The following is a 13,996-nucleotide window of genomic DNA, read 5'->3' as shown; positions in this document are numbered from 1 at the left end:
TTGATTGCTTATTGTTTAGTTTTTGTATTTTTTTCTCTATTATTTTTTATGGCAAAATAATCTGTTTTTTTTAGGGGGAAAAAGTACATAGGATAAAAAAGAAAATCTTCTCCAGTCCCACCATGCAGAAAACCATTAGTACTCTTGTGGTGTACGTAGCTCATATTTTCCCCTGTGCACAGATGTATTATGTAACTATGTTTTTTTTAATTGTTAAAAATGGGCTGATACTACACATGTGGATCTGTAAACTAATGCTTTCTTTATTATTATTTTACAATGTACCATGAACATCTCTTCCATGCACATGGGTGAAAATCCCCTATTGAAACATAGAGTGCTGCATTTGGGTCAAAAGGCTGCTGGTAACGAGAGTGACACCTAAAGCAAATTATCAGCATAAGGATAAAGCACAGAGCCTGACAAATTCCTACCAGGGAAAGCAGGGCTGGCAATATTCTCATCAGAGACATCAGAATTGAAGGCCAAAGGCATTAAACATATGGAATGTCTTCGAAGTCCTTCTGGCCCCTACCTCCACCCCTTACCCCTCTGACTCCCCTTTGGCCCCTTGGGGAGAAAGGATCTTGTACATCTCTTTGCATCCAGTGAAAACCACTCATTTTCTGTTTTTTCCTTAGCTCTTCCTGAGCCCTTGACATATTACTACGTTCTCTCATCATCTCCTCATTGCTCAAATGTCTTTCCTGTAAATCGTCCTGATAGTCCTTGGGGGAATCATCTGTCCCCCTGTCCGTTTTTCTTTTTGCTTTTCGGGGCACATAATCTTCAGCTGGACGCTTTTCAGGGTCCCGTGGCTCGCTCTCTGGCTTTCCATCAGTTTTCAGCTTGCCCTCACCTCGTAATTTTCCCACATCTTCTGACTTTCCCTGCTTTTCTTTCTTTCCCTCAATTTCTGGCTGGCCCTCATCATCTGGCTTCCCCTCATCCTCTAGTTTTCCTTCTATTTTTGGCTTCCCGTCCACTTCCAATTTTTCTTCTTTTGCATTTCCTTCCTCTTCTGCATCTATTTCATCTTTAGGCTTATCCTCATTTTCCAAGTTTCCTTTATTTTCTGGCTTGCCATCATTTTCTCTGCAGAGCTTTTCCATGTTGAGATTTATGATTCTTTGCCTGTCCTAGAAGACAAATAGGAAACAAAGGAGACTGAGGACTTAGAGAATGGCTTGCAGGTCCTGATAGTACATGATTTAGGATTTTCCTAAGCCTATCCCATCTTCCAAGTGTACTACCACCCTTACATTTCCTTTTTTCCTTCCCACTTCACATATGTTCACAAAAGCCAACCTTGCAGAAGCTTCCAAGGTACTTCTCTACATTTAAGTGGGGGTGTGCTGTGAAGTATATAGGAGCAGATTGGCCTCTGGACTTTGCCCTGGCTTTGGCTATGCCCATGTCTCTTTTAAACAGATAGTTGCAACTTATACTGACCTGCAGGAATTCCTGGCTAATTTTCTTCTTTTCTCCCTTGCTTTCAATTGTAAGTTTTATAGAACTGCAGACAGAACAGAGCAATGACCAAGTCTCAGTTTTCAGGGCTACTTTTATATCCTTAAGGGGCATCCCAGATGCCGCCCCTCCCTTCCCTCACATCTTTTTTCCCACTCTATCCTCACCAGCCATAGAGCACCATGTTTCCTTAGGGTCCTGACAGAGGCCACGAATCCTGACACTGCAGTAAGACTGAGCAGCAGGCAGTGGCCTCCCCATCTTTTGCTCTGGCTTAAGTCATTCCTACTCTCAGGGGTCCTGAAGCAGTTGCCCTCTCCCACTGACCTCACTGGTAATGCAGGTATTTCCTTTTCTTGCCTGATGTAGCACCTACAAGCACAGTCTGGAAGGCCTGCAGAGAGACAGGAGACAGGTGGTGAATGAAGAATTGAGAAGTGAATGATTGGTACTCGAGAAACTGGTTCGTTTTACATTCAAAGTTGTCAAAACTTTCCTACCTCCTGCTATCCCTTTGCCCTTCTCCTTGCCTTCTCTGACCCGCCCCCCCCCCCCCGCACAGCCCCTTCCTAATGGCCCCCATTTTTATACCTGTGTGAAATGGGAGAGAAAATTTATTCCCAAAGTGATTCCACGTTTATGAATCCCCCTCCCATATTTCTACCTCACTATTTCCTGAACTACGAGCAGTGCTGTTCAGAAGGTGGATTCAGCTACGCTCTTGCTTCTGTCTTCCAAGTCTTTCACCCCAGGGCGCTCAGATTGCGCAAATACTTTCTCTTCTCTGAAAATGTGTGATAGTATAGGTAGGGGACATGACAGGAGTGTCCAAAGCAATCCTGTCACTCCTTAGTTCCCTCATACACAGAAAGCTCATATTTTCCTGCAATGTAAGAGACTAATTATTTCCAAACAAAATTTTTTGGGTCCATTCTACCTCCTCTCACCCATTACTAGGTCAGAAAACACGCTTCCGCATTAGGGAGGTGGTACTCAGACCGAGCTTCTGTCCCCATCCTTTGCACCACCGCCCCCTCAGGCCCCCCACAGCCCACCATTTCCGGCTCCAAAATGGACGGAGGGTGGAGAAGAGATGCTGGGAATACAGGCCCGGACCCGCTGTTGGGTCTGCTTTCCCCACTCCCGGGGTCAACAGCGGCGCCCTCCTCATGCGGCCTTGAAAAGATCTGACCCACTCCTCGCAGAACCCTTTCCTCTCCTTAGACACCGCCCGCTAGCCTTCCCCCAGGAAGTCCAAGCTGCTATACATTCTCATTCTCTGGCCCCTCCTAATTTCCTATTCCCAAGCCCTCCATTTCTTGCACTGAACAGGTAGGCGTCGGGGAAGGGGTAGGGAGAATCCAGTCTTGGACCCGCTCTGGTCTTTGCTTTCCACCCTCCGCCTAGATCCCCCGCGGGGGTCCGCCGGCAAAGACAGATTTTTACGCATCCAGGGGAGATGCTTCATCCACACATTTCGTTCTATCAGAAGCCCGCATCTCTCCAGGGAAATAAGAGATGGTATCCAGACCGCTCCCACTCCCCTCCCCCCAACCCTCACACAAATTTCTGAGCCAAATAAATGGGTGGTGGGACGGGGTGTGTGTGTGTGGGGGTAGGTGGTGGTATCCGGAAAGTAAACCCGATCAGCAATAGTCTCAGTCCCCTACCAGTCGTGGACCCGCCCAGTTCTTTGCTTTCCACCCCCACCCCAAGTATCCCAGCCTTGTACAGACCTGCGGGATTTTAGGGCAGCTGTCCCCTTTGTCTCTCTGTCTGAAATCTGCCTTCCTCCAGGGAAATAGGGAGCTTGTACCTGGAGAGGTTCTTCTGCACACGTCGGCTCCTGATCACGTGGAGTAAACGTCACTGGTGGGCTCGGGTCCCTAGTTCCCCTCCCACCAGCTGAAAGTGCGTCAGGAGCCGGTCTACCTCATCACTTCACTAGCCGGTTTCCTCACTTCCCGTCCCTACCGCACCAGGTCCTGTCACTCAGTTTTGTCTTTGCCAGTCCCACAGGTCAAAGTGGTCCCTTTTCCCTGTGGTAAATATTTTTGCCCCATGGTTATCAGAGAGGGGCCGTAACTTCTCTTAGGGCTATTGTTCATTGGTACATCTCTGAGGAACTTTTTTCTGTCTTTCTTTTGCTCCCAAGGAATCTACCACTTCAATCTACTTTAGTCAGTCACTGATGTTTATTTCACCTGTGATGTGAATCTTCTTATAAAAGGTAGAGAGTGGGACCGTAAGTAGGAAAGTAGGGAGTTGAAATAGGGGATTTATTTTCTTAATATTTCTTCGGTTGTATTTAATTTATTTCCTACAACATAGGTTATTCTATAAGCAAAAACTTAAATAAAGGGACTTTCATTTGGGCAAAGAAAGTGTTTAAGACATGATTCCAAATTTTTCTACCTCAGAAGAGAGACAAAATTAAGTTCATAACATTAATTTTTACCATATAGAAAATGGACTCGAATGGCTTCATAAAATATGTATGTTTTAATTTTCACAAATACCTGGTTCTTTCATGTTCTATTTAAGAAACATTTATTTGTTTCTAAACTAGACCTGCTGAAATCGGATGGAAGCCACAATGTCAGTTCTGAAAATTTCACAAGTGGCTATTTTCATTCAGAGATTCAGCTTCAGGGAAAGGAAAACCATGTGAGACAGAGGCAACTGAGGGTCTGAGGGATGCAAATTTGGTGCATTCTCCCTGTCCTGTCATGCAGTGGGGAAGATGTTGCCCCCACATCCTTCCCATATTCCAGAGCCCCTTATTCTCTGCATGCAGGCACCTCCATTGCTCACTTCAAAAACTATATATTTATAAATGACCAATTTAGTGACCTGAGAAAATGCCTTTGGCTCCTTCCCTCCATCCCTCCCTCCCCCAATTTTGCACAGAAACAACTCAGCCCCACTACAGATGGGAGTACTCTTACAATCACTAGGCACCAGAACAGGATCCCTTACAGATCGCTGCAGCTGTAGGTTTCCATGAATCCTTGAGAAGTGATTGTTTAGGGGAGACCCCCAACCCCCCTCTGCGCCAGGCCTGCCTGCTTTCTTTCCTCATTCACGGTGCCAAAATAGAAACCTCCCTGGACCCTGTCTGCTGCTTCCCACCTGGCTTAGGTGGTGCATGCAGTCTCTTGGGTTTCTTAGCTCCAGTATTCTTACCTTCAGGGCACTGAGGGCTAGCCTAGGCATGCTGCAGGGTTCTTTCCGACCTGTCCATACCCACGCTGGAGCCCTCTCAGCCAGGCTTAGACCAATGTCCAAGTAAGTCTCATATGCTGACCATAGGGTTTAACCTAGATCAGGTGTTTTCAACTGAGGAAGTTTGTAATCAACCTGAAATGGTATGCAAGTTTGCATGTGTTTAGGGAGTAGTGGAGTATCTACGAATGTTTTGTGAAGAGAATCTGAACCTTAGGAACCTGAGAAACCCTGATACATGAGTAGGTTCACATCATGAGGAAGCAGAAGCTGTGAGGTAGAGAAAAGATAGAGAAGAAGACGCTGCTTGGGAATAAGAAAGGAAAGGGGAAGAAGAAAATTGCAGTTGAACCATGTTAAAGGGAGAATACCTAATTCTTGGGTTTAGACATTCTTAACTGGAGAAAGCCATGAACTCTCTGGAATTATGTTAAAAATTATATGCATGCAGGGACTGTACAGGAGAGGTCCATTTTTACTGGGTGTGTACATTTGCTGAGGGTAGGGTTAATTAGCTCTCATTAGATGTTCAAAAGACTGTAACTTAAAAAAGGTGAAGACCCACTGGACTAGAGAATATACTTTTATATACACAGTTTCTCCAAAATAGGATTACCTTTATTCTCATTTTTACATTGAGGTGAAAGTCATATACCATAAATTAGCCATCTTAAAGTATACAATACAGTGGCATTTAGTACATTCACAATGTTGGGCTACCATCACCTCTATCTAGTTCCACACGTTTTCATAACCTCCACAGGAGACCCTGTACACATTAAACAGTCATTCTCCATTTTCCCTTCCTTCAATTCCCTTGCAACCACTAATCTACTTTCTTTCTCCATGGATTTATGTATTCTGGATGTTTCATGTGAATGGAATCTTCTAACATATTATCTTTTGTGTCTGGCTTCTTTCATGTAGCATAATATTTTGGGGGTTCATCCAGGTTGTAGCATGTATCAGAACTCCATTCCTTTCTATGGCTGAATATTATTGCTTTGTGTGGATATGCTAAAAAAATTATCCATTCATCCTTTGATGGACATTTTGATTGTTTACACATTTTGGCTATTTTGAATAAGTGTTGATCTGAACATTTGAGCATACATGTTTGTGTGGATTTAAGTTTTTGTTTCTTTTGGTTATATACATTGAAATAGAATTTCTGGGACAAATGGTAATTTTACTTCTAACACATTTTTTTTTGGAGGGAAAGATATCTTTATTCCCAAAATTTTCTATGTTAAAATTTCAGAGAAACTCTTGGAACTCATAAGAATGTTATATTAAAAAAAATAAGAGGTTCCCATATACTCCCCCATACCCCACTCCTCCCACATAAACAACTTCTCTCATCATTGTGGCACATTCATTGCATTTGGTGAATACATTTTGGAAGATTGCTGCACCACATGGATTGTAGTTTACATTGTAGTTTACACTCTCCCCCAGTCCATTCAATGGGTTATGGCAGAATATATAATGTACTTTATCTGTCCCTGCAATATTATGCAGGACAACTCCAAGTCCGAAAATGCCCCCATACCTCACCTCTTCTTCCCTCTCCCTGCCCTCTACAACTTCCATGCCACGGTCTCATCAATGATACAATTTCTACCATTGCTAGAGTCGCAATATTTCTAGCGAACAATACCAGTAAGTCCACTCTAATCCATATTTTATTCCTCCATCCTGAGGACCCTGGGTTGTTGATGTCCACTCCACCGCTAAATCAAAAGGGGACCATGGAGTTTTGAACACTGTAGCATCTGTTCCTGCAATATCATTTAGGCCAACCCCAAGTCCTGAAAATGCCCCCACATCACATCACATTCCTTCTTCCCTCTCCCTGCCCTCAGCAACTACCATGACCATTTTCTCCACATCAATGAGACAATTTCTTCCATTACTAGTCACAATAGTTCTACAGTAGAATACCAATAATTCCACTATAATCCATATTTAATTCCTCCATCCTGTGGATTCAGGGATGGTGATGTCCACTCCACCTCTGTATTGAGAGGCTTAGATCCCACATGGTTGATGGATGAAATTCTCCTGCTTGGAGTTGTAAGCACTCTAAGCCCCCCAGTGCAGTAGTTGATTATCTTCACCTCCGTGCCAGCTGGCCTGGGTAAGTCCAACGAACCACGGAGTGGGTATGGCAACTCTGCTGAGGCTCAGGGTCCAGCTGGCACATGAGCAGTCCAGAGATTCAAGTCCCCTGAGTATATACCAACCCGAGCACCAACCACATGTTCAGCAAAAGTAACAGAAGAGGCACGTGTAGAAAGGTCACGTCTGTGTTCAATTCCATCACACTCAGGAATAAAAACTCCAAAGCAGGGCCTACTGACAAGGCACTGAACTCCAGAGCCTCCCACCATAACTGTAGAATCTGTATGTCTCCATAGTCCTCAGGAGTACCAGTACCTGGGGTTGTATCTACTTTGACTGTCTCTGAGACCCTGCTGAGGCATGTATAAGTGTGACCCCTCTGATGACCTTCCGACTCTTTTTTGAAGACTCTTAGCCATGTAAACTCATTTGTCTTTACCATTTCTCCCTTTTATTCAAGGTCTTTTTCAAGTTGAATCACCAGTTGGTGATTGGTAGTAATCCCTCAATGCCAGGGAGTCTCATCCTCGGGATTCATGTCCCATGCCAGGAGGGGGGAGGTAATGCATTTACATGCTAAATTTGGTTTAGAGCATGGCCACATTTGAACAACATGGAGGCTTTCAGGAGGTAAATCTTAGGCACCCTGCAGCTCTAGGCCTAGTTCAAATTTCAAGCACACAAGCTCATAAGCATATTCATCACTATCAAGGGCTCATTATTGGACCCTCCTTCCTTGTTGGTCTTTGGCCTTGTACTTGGGTGATTGTTGCTGTTCCATTGGGGAATGTGACAGAGCTCCCCTGGCTAGGAACTCAGCACTCCCTCAGTTGTCTTTTGTAAGTATAACTACTATGAAAATACCCATCATGTATCAGAACATTTTTATGTACCCTATATACATGTCCTGGAGAACTCCTTCCCAACAATGTATCCCCCATCAATAACACCGCCACTCCAGTGTTCCTCCCCTGCCATAGTTGAAACCATCTGTGGTCCAAAACTTCTTCAACAATGAATCCTATTGCCAAATTCAATTAATAGGAAATCGAAATATAGTGATGGGTTTAAAGTTTAGAAATAGAATACATACTAATTTAGAAAAACTAAAATGAAGTAAAAATAAATTGGTATATTAATAAAATGAAAAATATTATAAAGCTTGGTTTCAAACATTTTGCCTTTAATCACTGTAATAGGTGTTGCCCTGTATGTATAGTGGCAAGGCACTTTCTTTCATTTCTTCCTCAGTATCTACATCCTTTCTTTTTATTTTTTCTAATTTTTAATTTTGTCTTCAAAAAAGTTTTAGATCACAGTAATTCACATACACAATATAGGGAAATTCCATATATCCAACATCAAACCCTTTTCCCCTTTCTCCAGCAATGATCTTTTTACATGTTCATGCTATATTTGCTGCAGCTTATGTATTGATTTTGAAACATAGCTATCAAACATGGTTCCATTTTCATTTATATTATAGTTTATATTTTAAAGTGTATGAATTTCTAAATTTTTAGCTTCCTTATGTTTTACCTTATGGTTTACATTTAACTTTTAGACATTTATACACTTTTGGTGTAAGTAAGTTAACATGTCCTATATCCATCATTGCATGATCTTGTGGAGCACTTCCATTGCCCCCCAGTTGCCCTGCTTCCATCTATTCTATACTTCTATCCCCCTCCCCTCACAGTGACAATCAATATTCACTACTTGAGGGACCAGATTTACAGATACTGCAACAATGCTGAGGGCTTGACATACTAGACTGCCGTAAGTAATTGGGAGCCACCCATTCTCTTGAGATACACAATTCCCTCTGTTTGGGAACATCAGGTCTCTCCAGGATGTTGGTACACCTTCACACTCATTGTATGGGTCTTCACCCAATGATATAACACACTTCGACAAAATGAGCACTCACACACGCCCTAGAAGCTTGCCCCTGTACCAGATGTTCCCCCCAAGCACCTTAAACATGTAATCATTCCTTTTTTTTAAAAGATTTATTTATTTATTTCTCTCCCCCCACCCCCCGCCCCGGTTGTCTGTTCTCTGTGTCTATTTGCTGTGTCGTCTTCTTTGTCCGCTTCTGTTGTTGTCAGCGGCACGGGAATCTGTGTTTCTTTTGGTTGCATCATCTTGTGTCAGCTCTCCATGTGTGCAACACCATTCCTGGGCAGGCTGCACTTTCTTTCGCACTGGGTGGCTCTCTTTCCAGGGCGCACTCCTTGTGCGTGGGGCTCCCCTACGCGGGGGACACCCCTGCGTGGCATGGCACTCCTTGCACGCATCAGCACTGCACATGGGCCAGCTCCACATGGGTCAAGGAGGCCTGGGGTTTGAACCGTGGACCTCCCATGTGGTAGACGGACTCCCTAACCACTGGGCCAAGTCCGCTTCCCAACTGGGCCAAGTCCTCTTCCCTCATTCCTTATTATATTTTCTAAAGGTTTTTCTCAACATTATAGCTTCAAACATATACCTGACATTCTCCCATATTCAACTGATCCCCCCCAGCCCTCCCCCCAATTCCTCGGGCCATCTGACCCATTCTACCAACCCTAGCCACCCTCAAGCCCACAAAACTCCACCCAAAGGTATCCCTGTGCCCCCATCTTATCCCTTCCCTGTACAAATACTTACCTCCAGCTTATCATAGACTTCACCCATGTAGGCATCAGCTCACAACCTTCCTTTCCCACCCAAATTCCTTTAAGCCTATCTTCCAATCTCTAGCTCTCTGACACAGCTCTGTTTGCTTGTTTCATATCAGAAAGGTCATGTAGTATTTGTTCTTCAATGTCTGGCTTGCTTCACTCAACATAAGGTTCTCATGTTATCACATGTGCTTGTACTGTATTCCTTCTTATAGCTGAGTAGTATTCCATTGTATGTATATCCCACATTTTATATATCCATTCATCTGTTGTTGGGCTTTTGGGTTGATTCCAACTTTTGGCAATAGTGAATAATGCTGCTATGGTCATTGGTGTGCATGTATCAATTTGTGTCCTTATCTTCAGTTCTTCTGGGTATACACCCAGCAGCGGAATTGCTGGGTCATATGGCAAATCTGTAGCTTTTTGAGAAACCACCAAACAGAATGGCTGGATTCTTCTGCATTCTGACCAGCAGTGGATGAGGGTTTCCATTCCTCCACATCCTCTCCAGCACCTGTAGGATTCTGTTTTTTTGATAACTGCCAGTTTTATGGGAGTAACATGGTATCACATCGTAGTTTTGATTTGCATTTCCCTAAAGGCTAGTGATTTTGAGCATATTTTCATGTGCTTTTTAGCCATTTGTATTTCTTCTTTGGAGATGCATCTGTTTAAATCTTTTTCCCATTTTTAAAATGGGTTGTCTTTTTATTTGAGATATAGGAGTTCTTTATATATGCAGGATACAAGTATCCTATCAGATATATGGTTACCAAATATTTTCTCCCATTGTGTAGACTCTGTTTTCACTTTCTTGCCAAGCTCCTTTGAGGTGCAAGGCTTTGATTTTGAGGAAGTCCTGTTTATATATTTGTTCTTTTGCTGCTTGTGCTTTGGGCGTGAAGTGCATGAATCCATTTCCTATTACAAGGTCCTGTAGATGCTTTCCTATATTGTTTTCCAAGGTCTTTATGGTCTTCGCTCTTACATTTATGTCTTTGATCCACCTTGAGTTGACTTTAGTATAAGGTGTGAGGTGGTAATCCTCTTTTCTTCTTTTGCATATGGATATCCAATTTTCTAGGCGCCATTTGTTGAAGAGACTGTTCTCTCACAGTTGAGTGGGCTTGGTGGCCTTGTCAAATATCAGATGATGGTATATATGAGGATCTATATCAGAATTCTCAATTAGGTTCCATTGGTTAATATTTCTATCCTTGTGCCAATACCATGCCATTTTTGCTACTATAGATTTGCAGTATGTTTTGAAGTCAGGTAGTGTGATCTCTACAGTTTCATTTTTCTTTTTCAATATGTCTTTGGCTATTTGGAGTCTCTTTACTTTCCAACTAAATATCATAGTTAGTTTTTCTAGTCCATTAAAAAATGCTGTGTTGATTTTTATTGGGATTGCATTGACTTTGTAGATCAGTTTTGGTAGGATAGACATTTTAATAATAGTTAGTCTTCCTCTCCATGAACAGGGAATATTCTTCCATTTATTTAGGTCTTCTTTGATATCCTTGAAGAGTGTTGTGTAGTTTTTGTGTATAAAAGTCTTTTACATCTTTAGTTAAATTTATTCATAGGTATTTGATTTTTTAATTTACTATCGTAAATGGTATTTTTTCTTGATTTCCTCCTCAGATTGCTCATCATCAGTGTACAGAAATGCTACTGAATTTTGTGCATTGATCTTATACCCTGCAACTTTACTGAACTCATTCATAAATTCTAAGCTTTGCTCTAGACTTCTGAGTGCTTTCTATGTATAGAATCATAGTGAAATTTTGACTTCTTCCTTTCCTATTTGAATCCCTTTTATTTCTGTGTCTTACCTCTGTGCTAGAGCAACTACTTCTAATTAATAAAGTAGCAAGTACTTCTATTTAATATGTTAAATAGAAGGTGTGAAAGTGGGCCTCCTTGTCTTGTTCCTGATATTAGATGGAATGATTTTAGGATTTCACCATTGTAAATGATATTAGCTGTGGGTTTTTCATATATACCCTTTATCATGTTCAGAAAGTTTCCTTCTATTCCTATCATTTGCAGTGTTTTTATCAAGAAACTGCACTCTATTTTGGCAAAGGTTTTTCTGCATCTATAGATATGATTATGACTTTTTCTCTTCAATGTTTATGTGGAGTACTGCATTAATTGATTTTCTTATGTTGAACCATCCTTGCATACCAGGAATGAAACCCACTTGATCATAGTGTATAATTCATTCAATGTATTGTTGAATATGATTAGCATGTATTTTGTTGAGGATTTTCGCATCTAGATTCATTAGAGAGATTGGTTTATAATTTTCCTTTTTTGTGGTGTCTTTGTTTAGTTTTGGTATTAGGGTAATGTTGGCATCATAAAATGAGTTAGTCAATGCCCTTTGTATTTTGATTGTTTGAAAGAGTTTAAGCAAGACTGGTGTTAGTTCCTTCCAGAATTTTTGGTGGAATTCACTTGTGAAGCCATCTGGCCCAGGGCTCTTCTTATTTGGGATGTTTTTAATGACTGATTCTATCTCTTGTGATTGGTTTGTTGAGGTTATCGAATTCTTCTTTCATCAATGTAGGCTCCTTATGTGTTTTTAGGAATTCTTCCATTTCCTCTAAATTGTCTGTCTTGGAATATAGTTTTCAAAGTATCCTCTTATGATAGTCTTTATTTCTGTGGAATCAGTTGGGATATCCCCTTTCTCATTTATTATTTGGTGTATTTGTATCTTCTCTCTTTTTTTATTTGTTAGTCTATCTAAAGGTTTGTCAATTTTATTGATCTTCTCAAAGAACCGGCTCTTGGTTTTGTTTATTTTTTCAAGTGATTTCTTATTTTCTATTTCATTTAGTTCTGCTCTGCTCTTTGTTATTTCTTTCTTTCTTCTTCCTTTGGGTTTAGGTTGTTGTTTTTTTTAATTAATTCCTCCAAGTGTGCATTTAGGTCTTCAATTTTAGCTCTTTCTGCTTTTTTAATGTCTGAATTTATGGCTATGAATTTCCCTCTCAGTACAGCTCTTGCTACATCCCATAAGTTTTGATATGTTGTGTTCTTATTTTCATTAGTTTCACGGTAGTTACTGGTTTCTGTTGATATTTCTTCTTTGACCCATTGCTTTTCTAAGAGTGTGTTGTTTAGCTTCCATATCTTGCTGCCAAATCTGGGCCTCTGGCCCTTGCAGATTTCCAGTTTCATTCCACTGTTGTCAGAGAAATTATTTTTCATGATCTCATTCTTTCCAAATTCATTGAGACTTTCTTTGTGGCCTAGCATGTGGTCTATCTTGAAGAATGATCCATGTGAACTTGAGAAGAATGTATATCCTGCTGTATTTGGGTATATTGTTCTGTAAATGTCTATTGGGTTCATATCATCTAATATATTATTCAAAGTCTTTGTTTCTTTATTGATTCTTTTTTGAGATGTTCTGTCCAATGATGACTATGGTGTGTTAAACTCCCCCACTATAATTATAGAGGCATTTGTTCCTTTACTTAGTTTCTTCAGTGTTTTCCTCATGTATTTTGAGGCACCGTTGATAGGGGCATAAATGTTTTTGATTTTTCTTTCTTCTTGAAAGATGATCTTTTTCACTAATATGTAGTGTCCATCTTTGTCTTTCACAATAGTTTTTCATTTAAGTCTATTTTTTCCATTATTAATATAGCTACACCTACCCTTTTTTGTTATTGTTTGCCTTTAAGATTGTTTTCCATCCTTTCACTTTCAATCTCCTTGGATCCCTTGTTCTAAGATGTGTTTCTTGTAGACAGCATATAGATGGGTCATATTTCCTTATCTGTTCTTGCAATCTGTGCCTCTTGACAAGTGAGTTTTACCCATTGATATTCAGTGTTTTTACTCTCAAGGAATTACTTATATTAGCCATATTTTCTTTGGATTTGTGTATATTATATGTGGTTTTCTTTTCTCTCTTTTTGTCTTTTCAGTTGTTCTTACACTTTCTTCCAAAAATGACTCTCCCATTTTTTTCTTTCCTCCTGCAGGACTCCCTTCAGTATTTCTTGAAGGGCAGGATTCTTGTTGGCATATTCTCTTAGTTTCTGTTTATCTGTGAATATTTTGAACTCTCCATCATTTTTGAATACCAGTTTTGCTGGATAGAGGATTCTTGGCTGGATATTTTTTTTTCTTTTAGTGCCTTGACTATGTCATACCACTGCCTTTTTGCCTCTATGGTTTCAGATGAGAAATCAGCACTTAATCTTATGGAGCCTCCTTTGTATGTGATGGTTCTCTTTTCTCTTGTGGCTTTTAGTATTTTCTCTTTGTCTTGTACATTGGATAATTTGACAAGTATATGTTTTGGGGTAGGCCTGTTGACATTTACACTGTTTGGGGTACATCATATGTCCTGGACATCATGTACATCCATATCCCTCAATAGGTTCAGGAAACTTTCAGCCTTTATTTCCTCCAACAGTCCTTCTGTTGGAGGAAATAAAGGCTGAAAGTTTCCTGAACCTATTGAGGGATATGGATCCCTT

General features: G+C 41.0%; 1 protein-coding gene across 1 annotated transcript; it reads right to left on the bottom strand.

The window, feature by feature from the left end:
* Window positions 1–239: 239 nt before the first annotated feature.
* TCEAL5 (transcription elongation factor A like 5) lies at window positions 240–3,384 on the bottom strand. Its single transcript, XM_004469665.5, has 3 exons — window positions 3,207–3,384; window positions 1,798–1,864; window positions 240–1,139 (listed from the first exon to the last, which is right to left on the bottom strand). Exon 3 carries the CDS (start codon window positions 1,110–1,112, stop codon window positions 495–497), a length of 618 nt encoding a protein of 205 aa, XP_004469722.1. The 5' UTR covers window positions 1,113–1,139; window positions 1,798–1,864; window positions 3,207–3,384; the 3' UTR covers window positions 240–494.
* Between the last annotated feature and the right edge of the window lie 10,612 nt (window positions 3,385–13,996).

This window comes from Dasypus novemcinctus, chromosome X (genome assembly GCF_030445035.2).
Source record: "Dasypus novemcinctus isolate mDasNov1 chromosome X, mDasNov1.1.hap2, whole genome shotgun sequence".
Taxonomy (NCBI): Eukaryota; Metazoa; Chordata; class Mammalia; order Cingulata; family Dasypodidae; genus Dasypus; species Dasypus novemcinctus.
The sequence above is the reverse complement of the archived record's forward strand: the minus strand, read 5'-3'. Positions and strand labels throughout refer to the sequence as shown.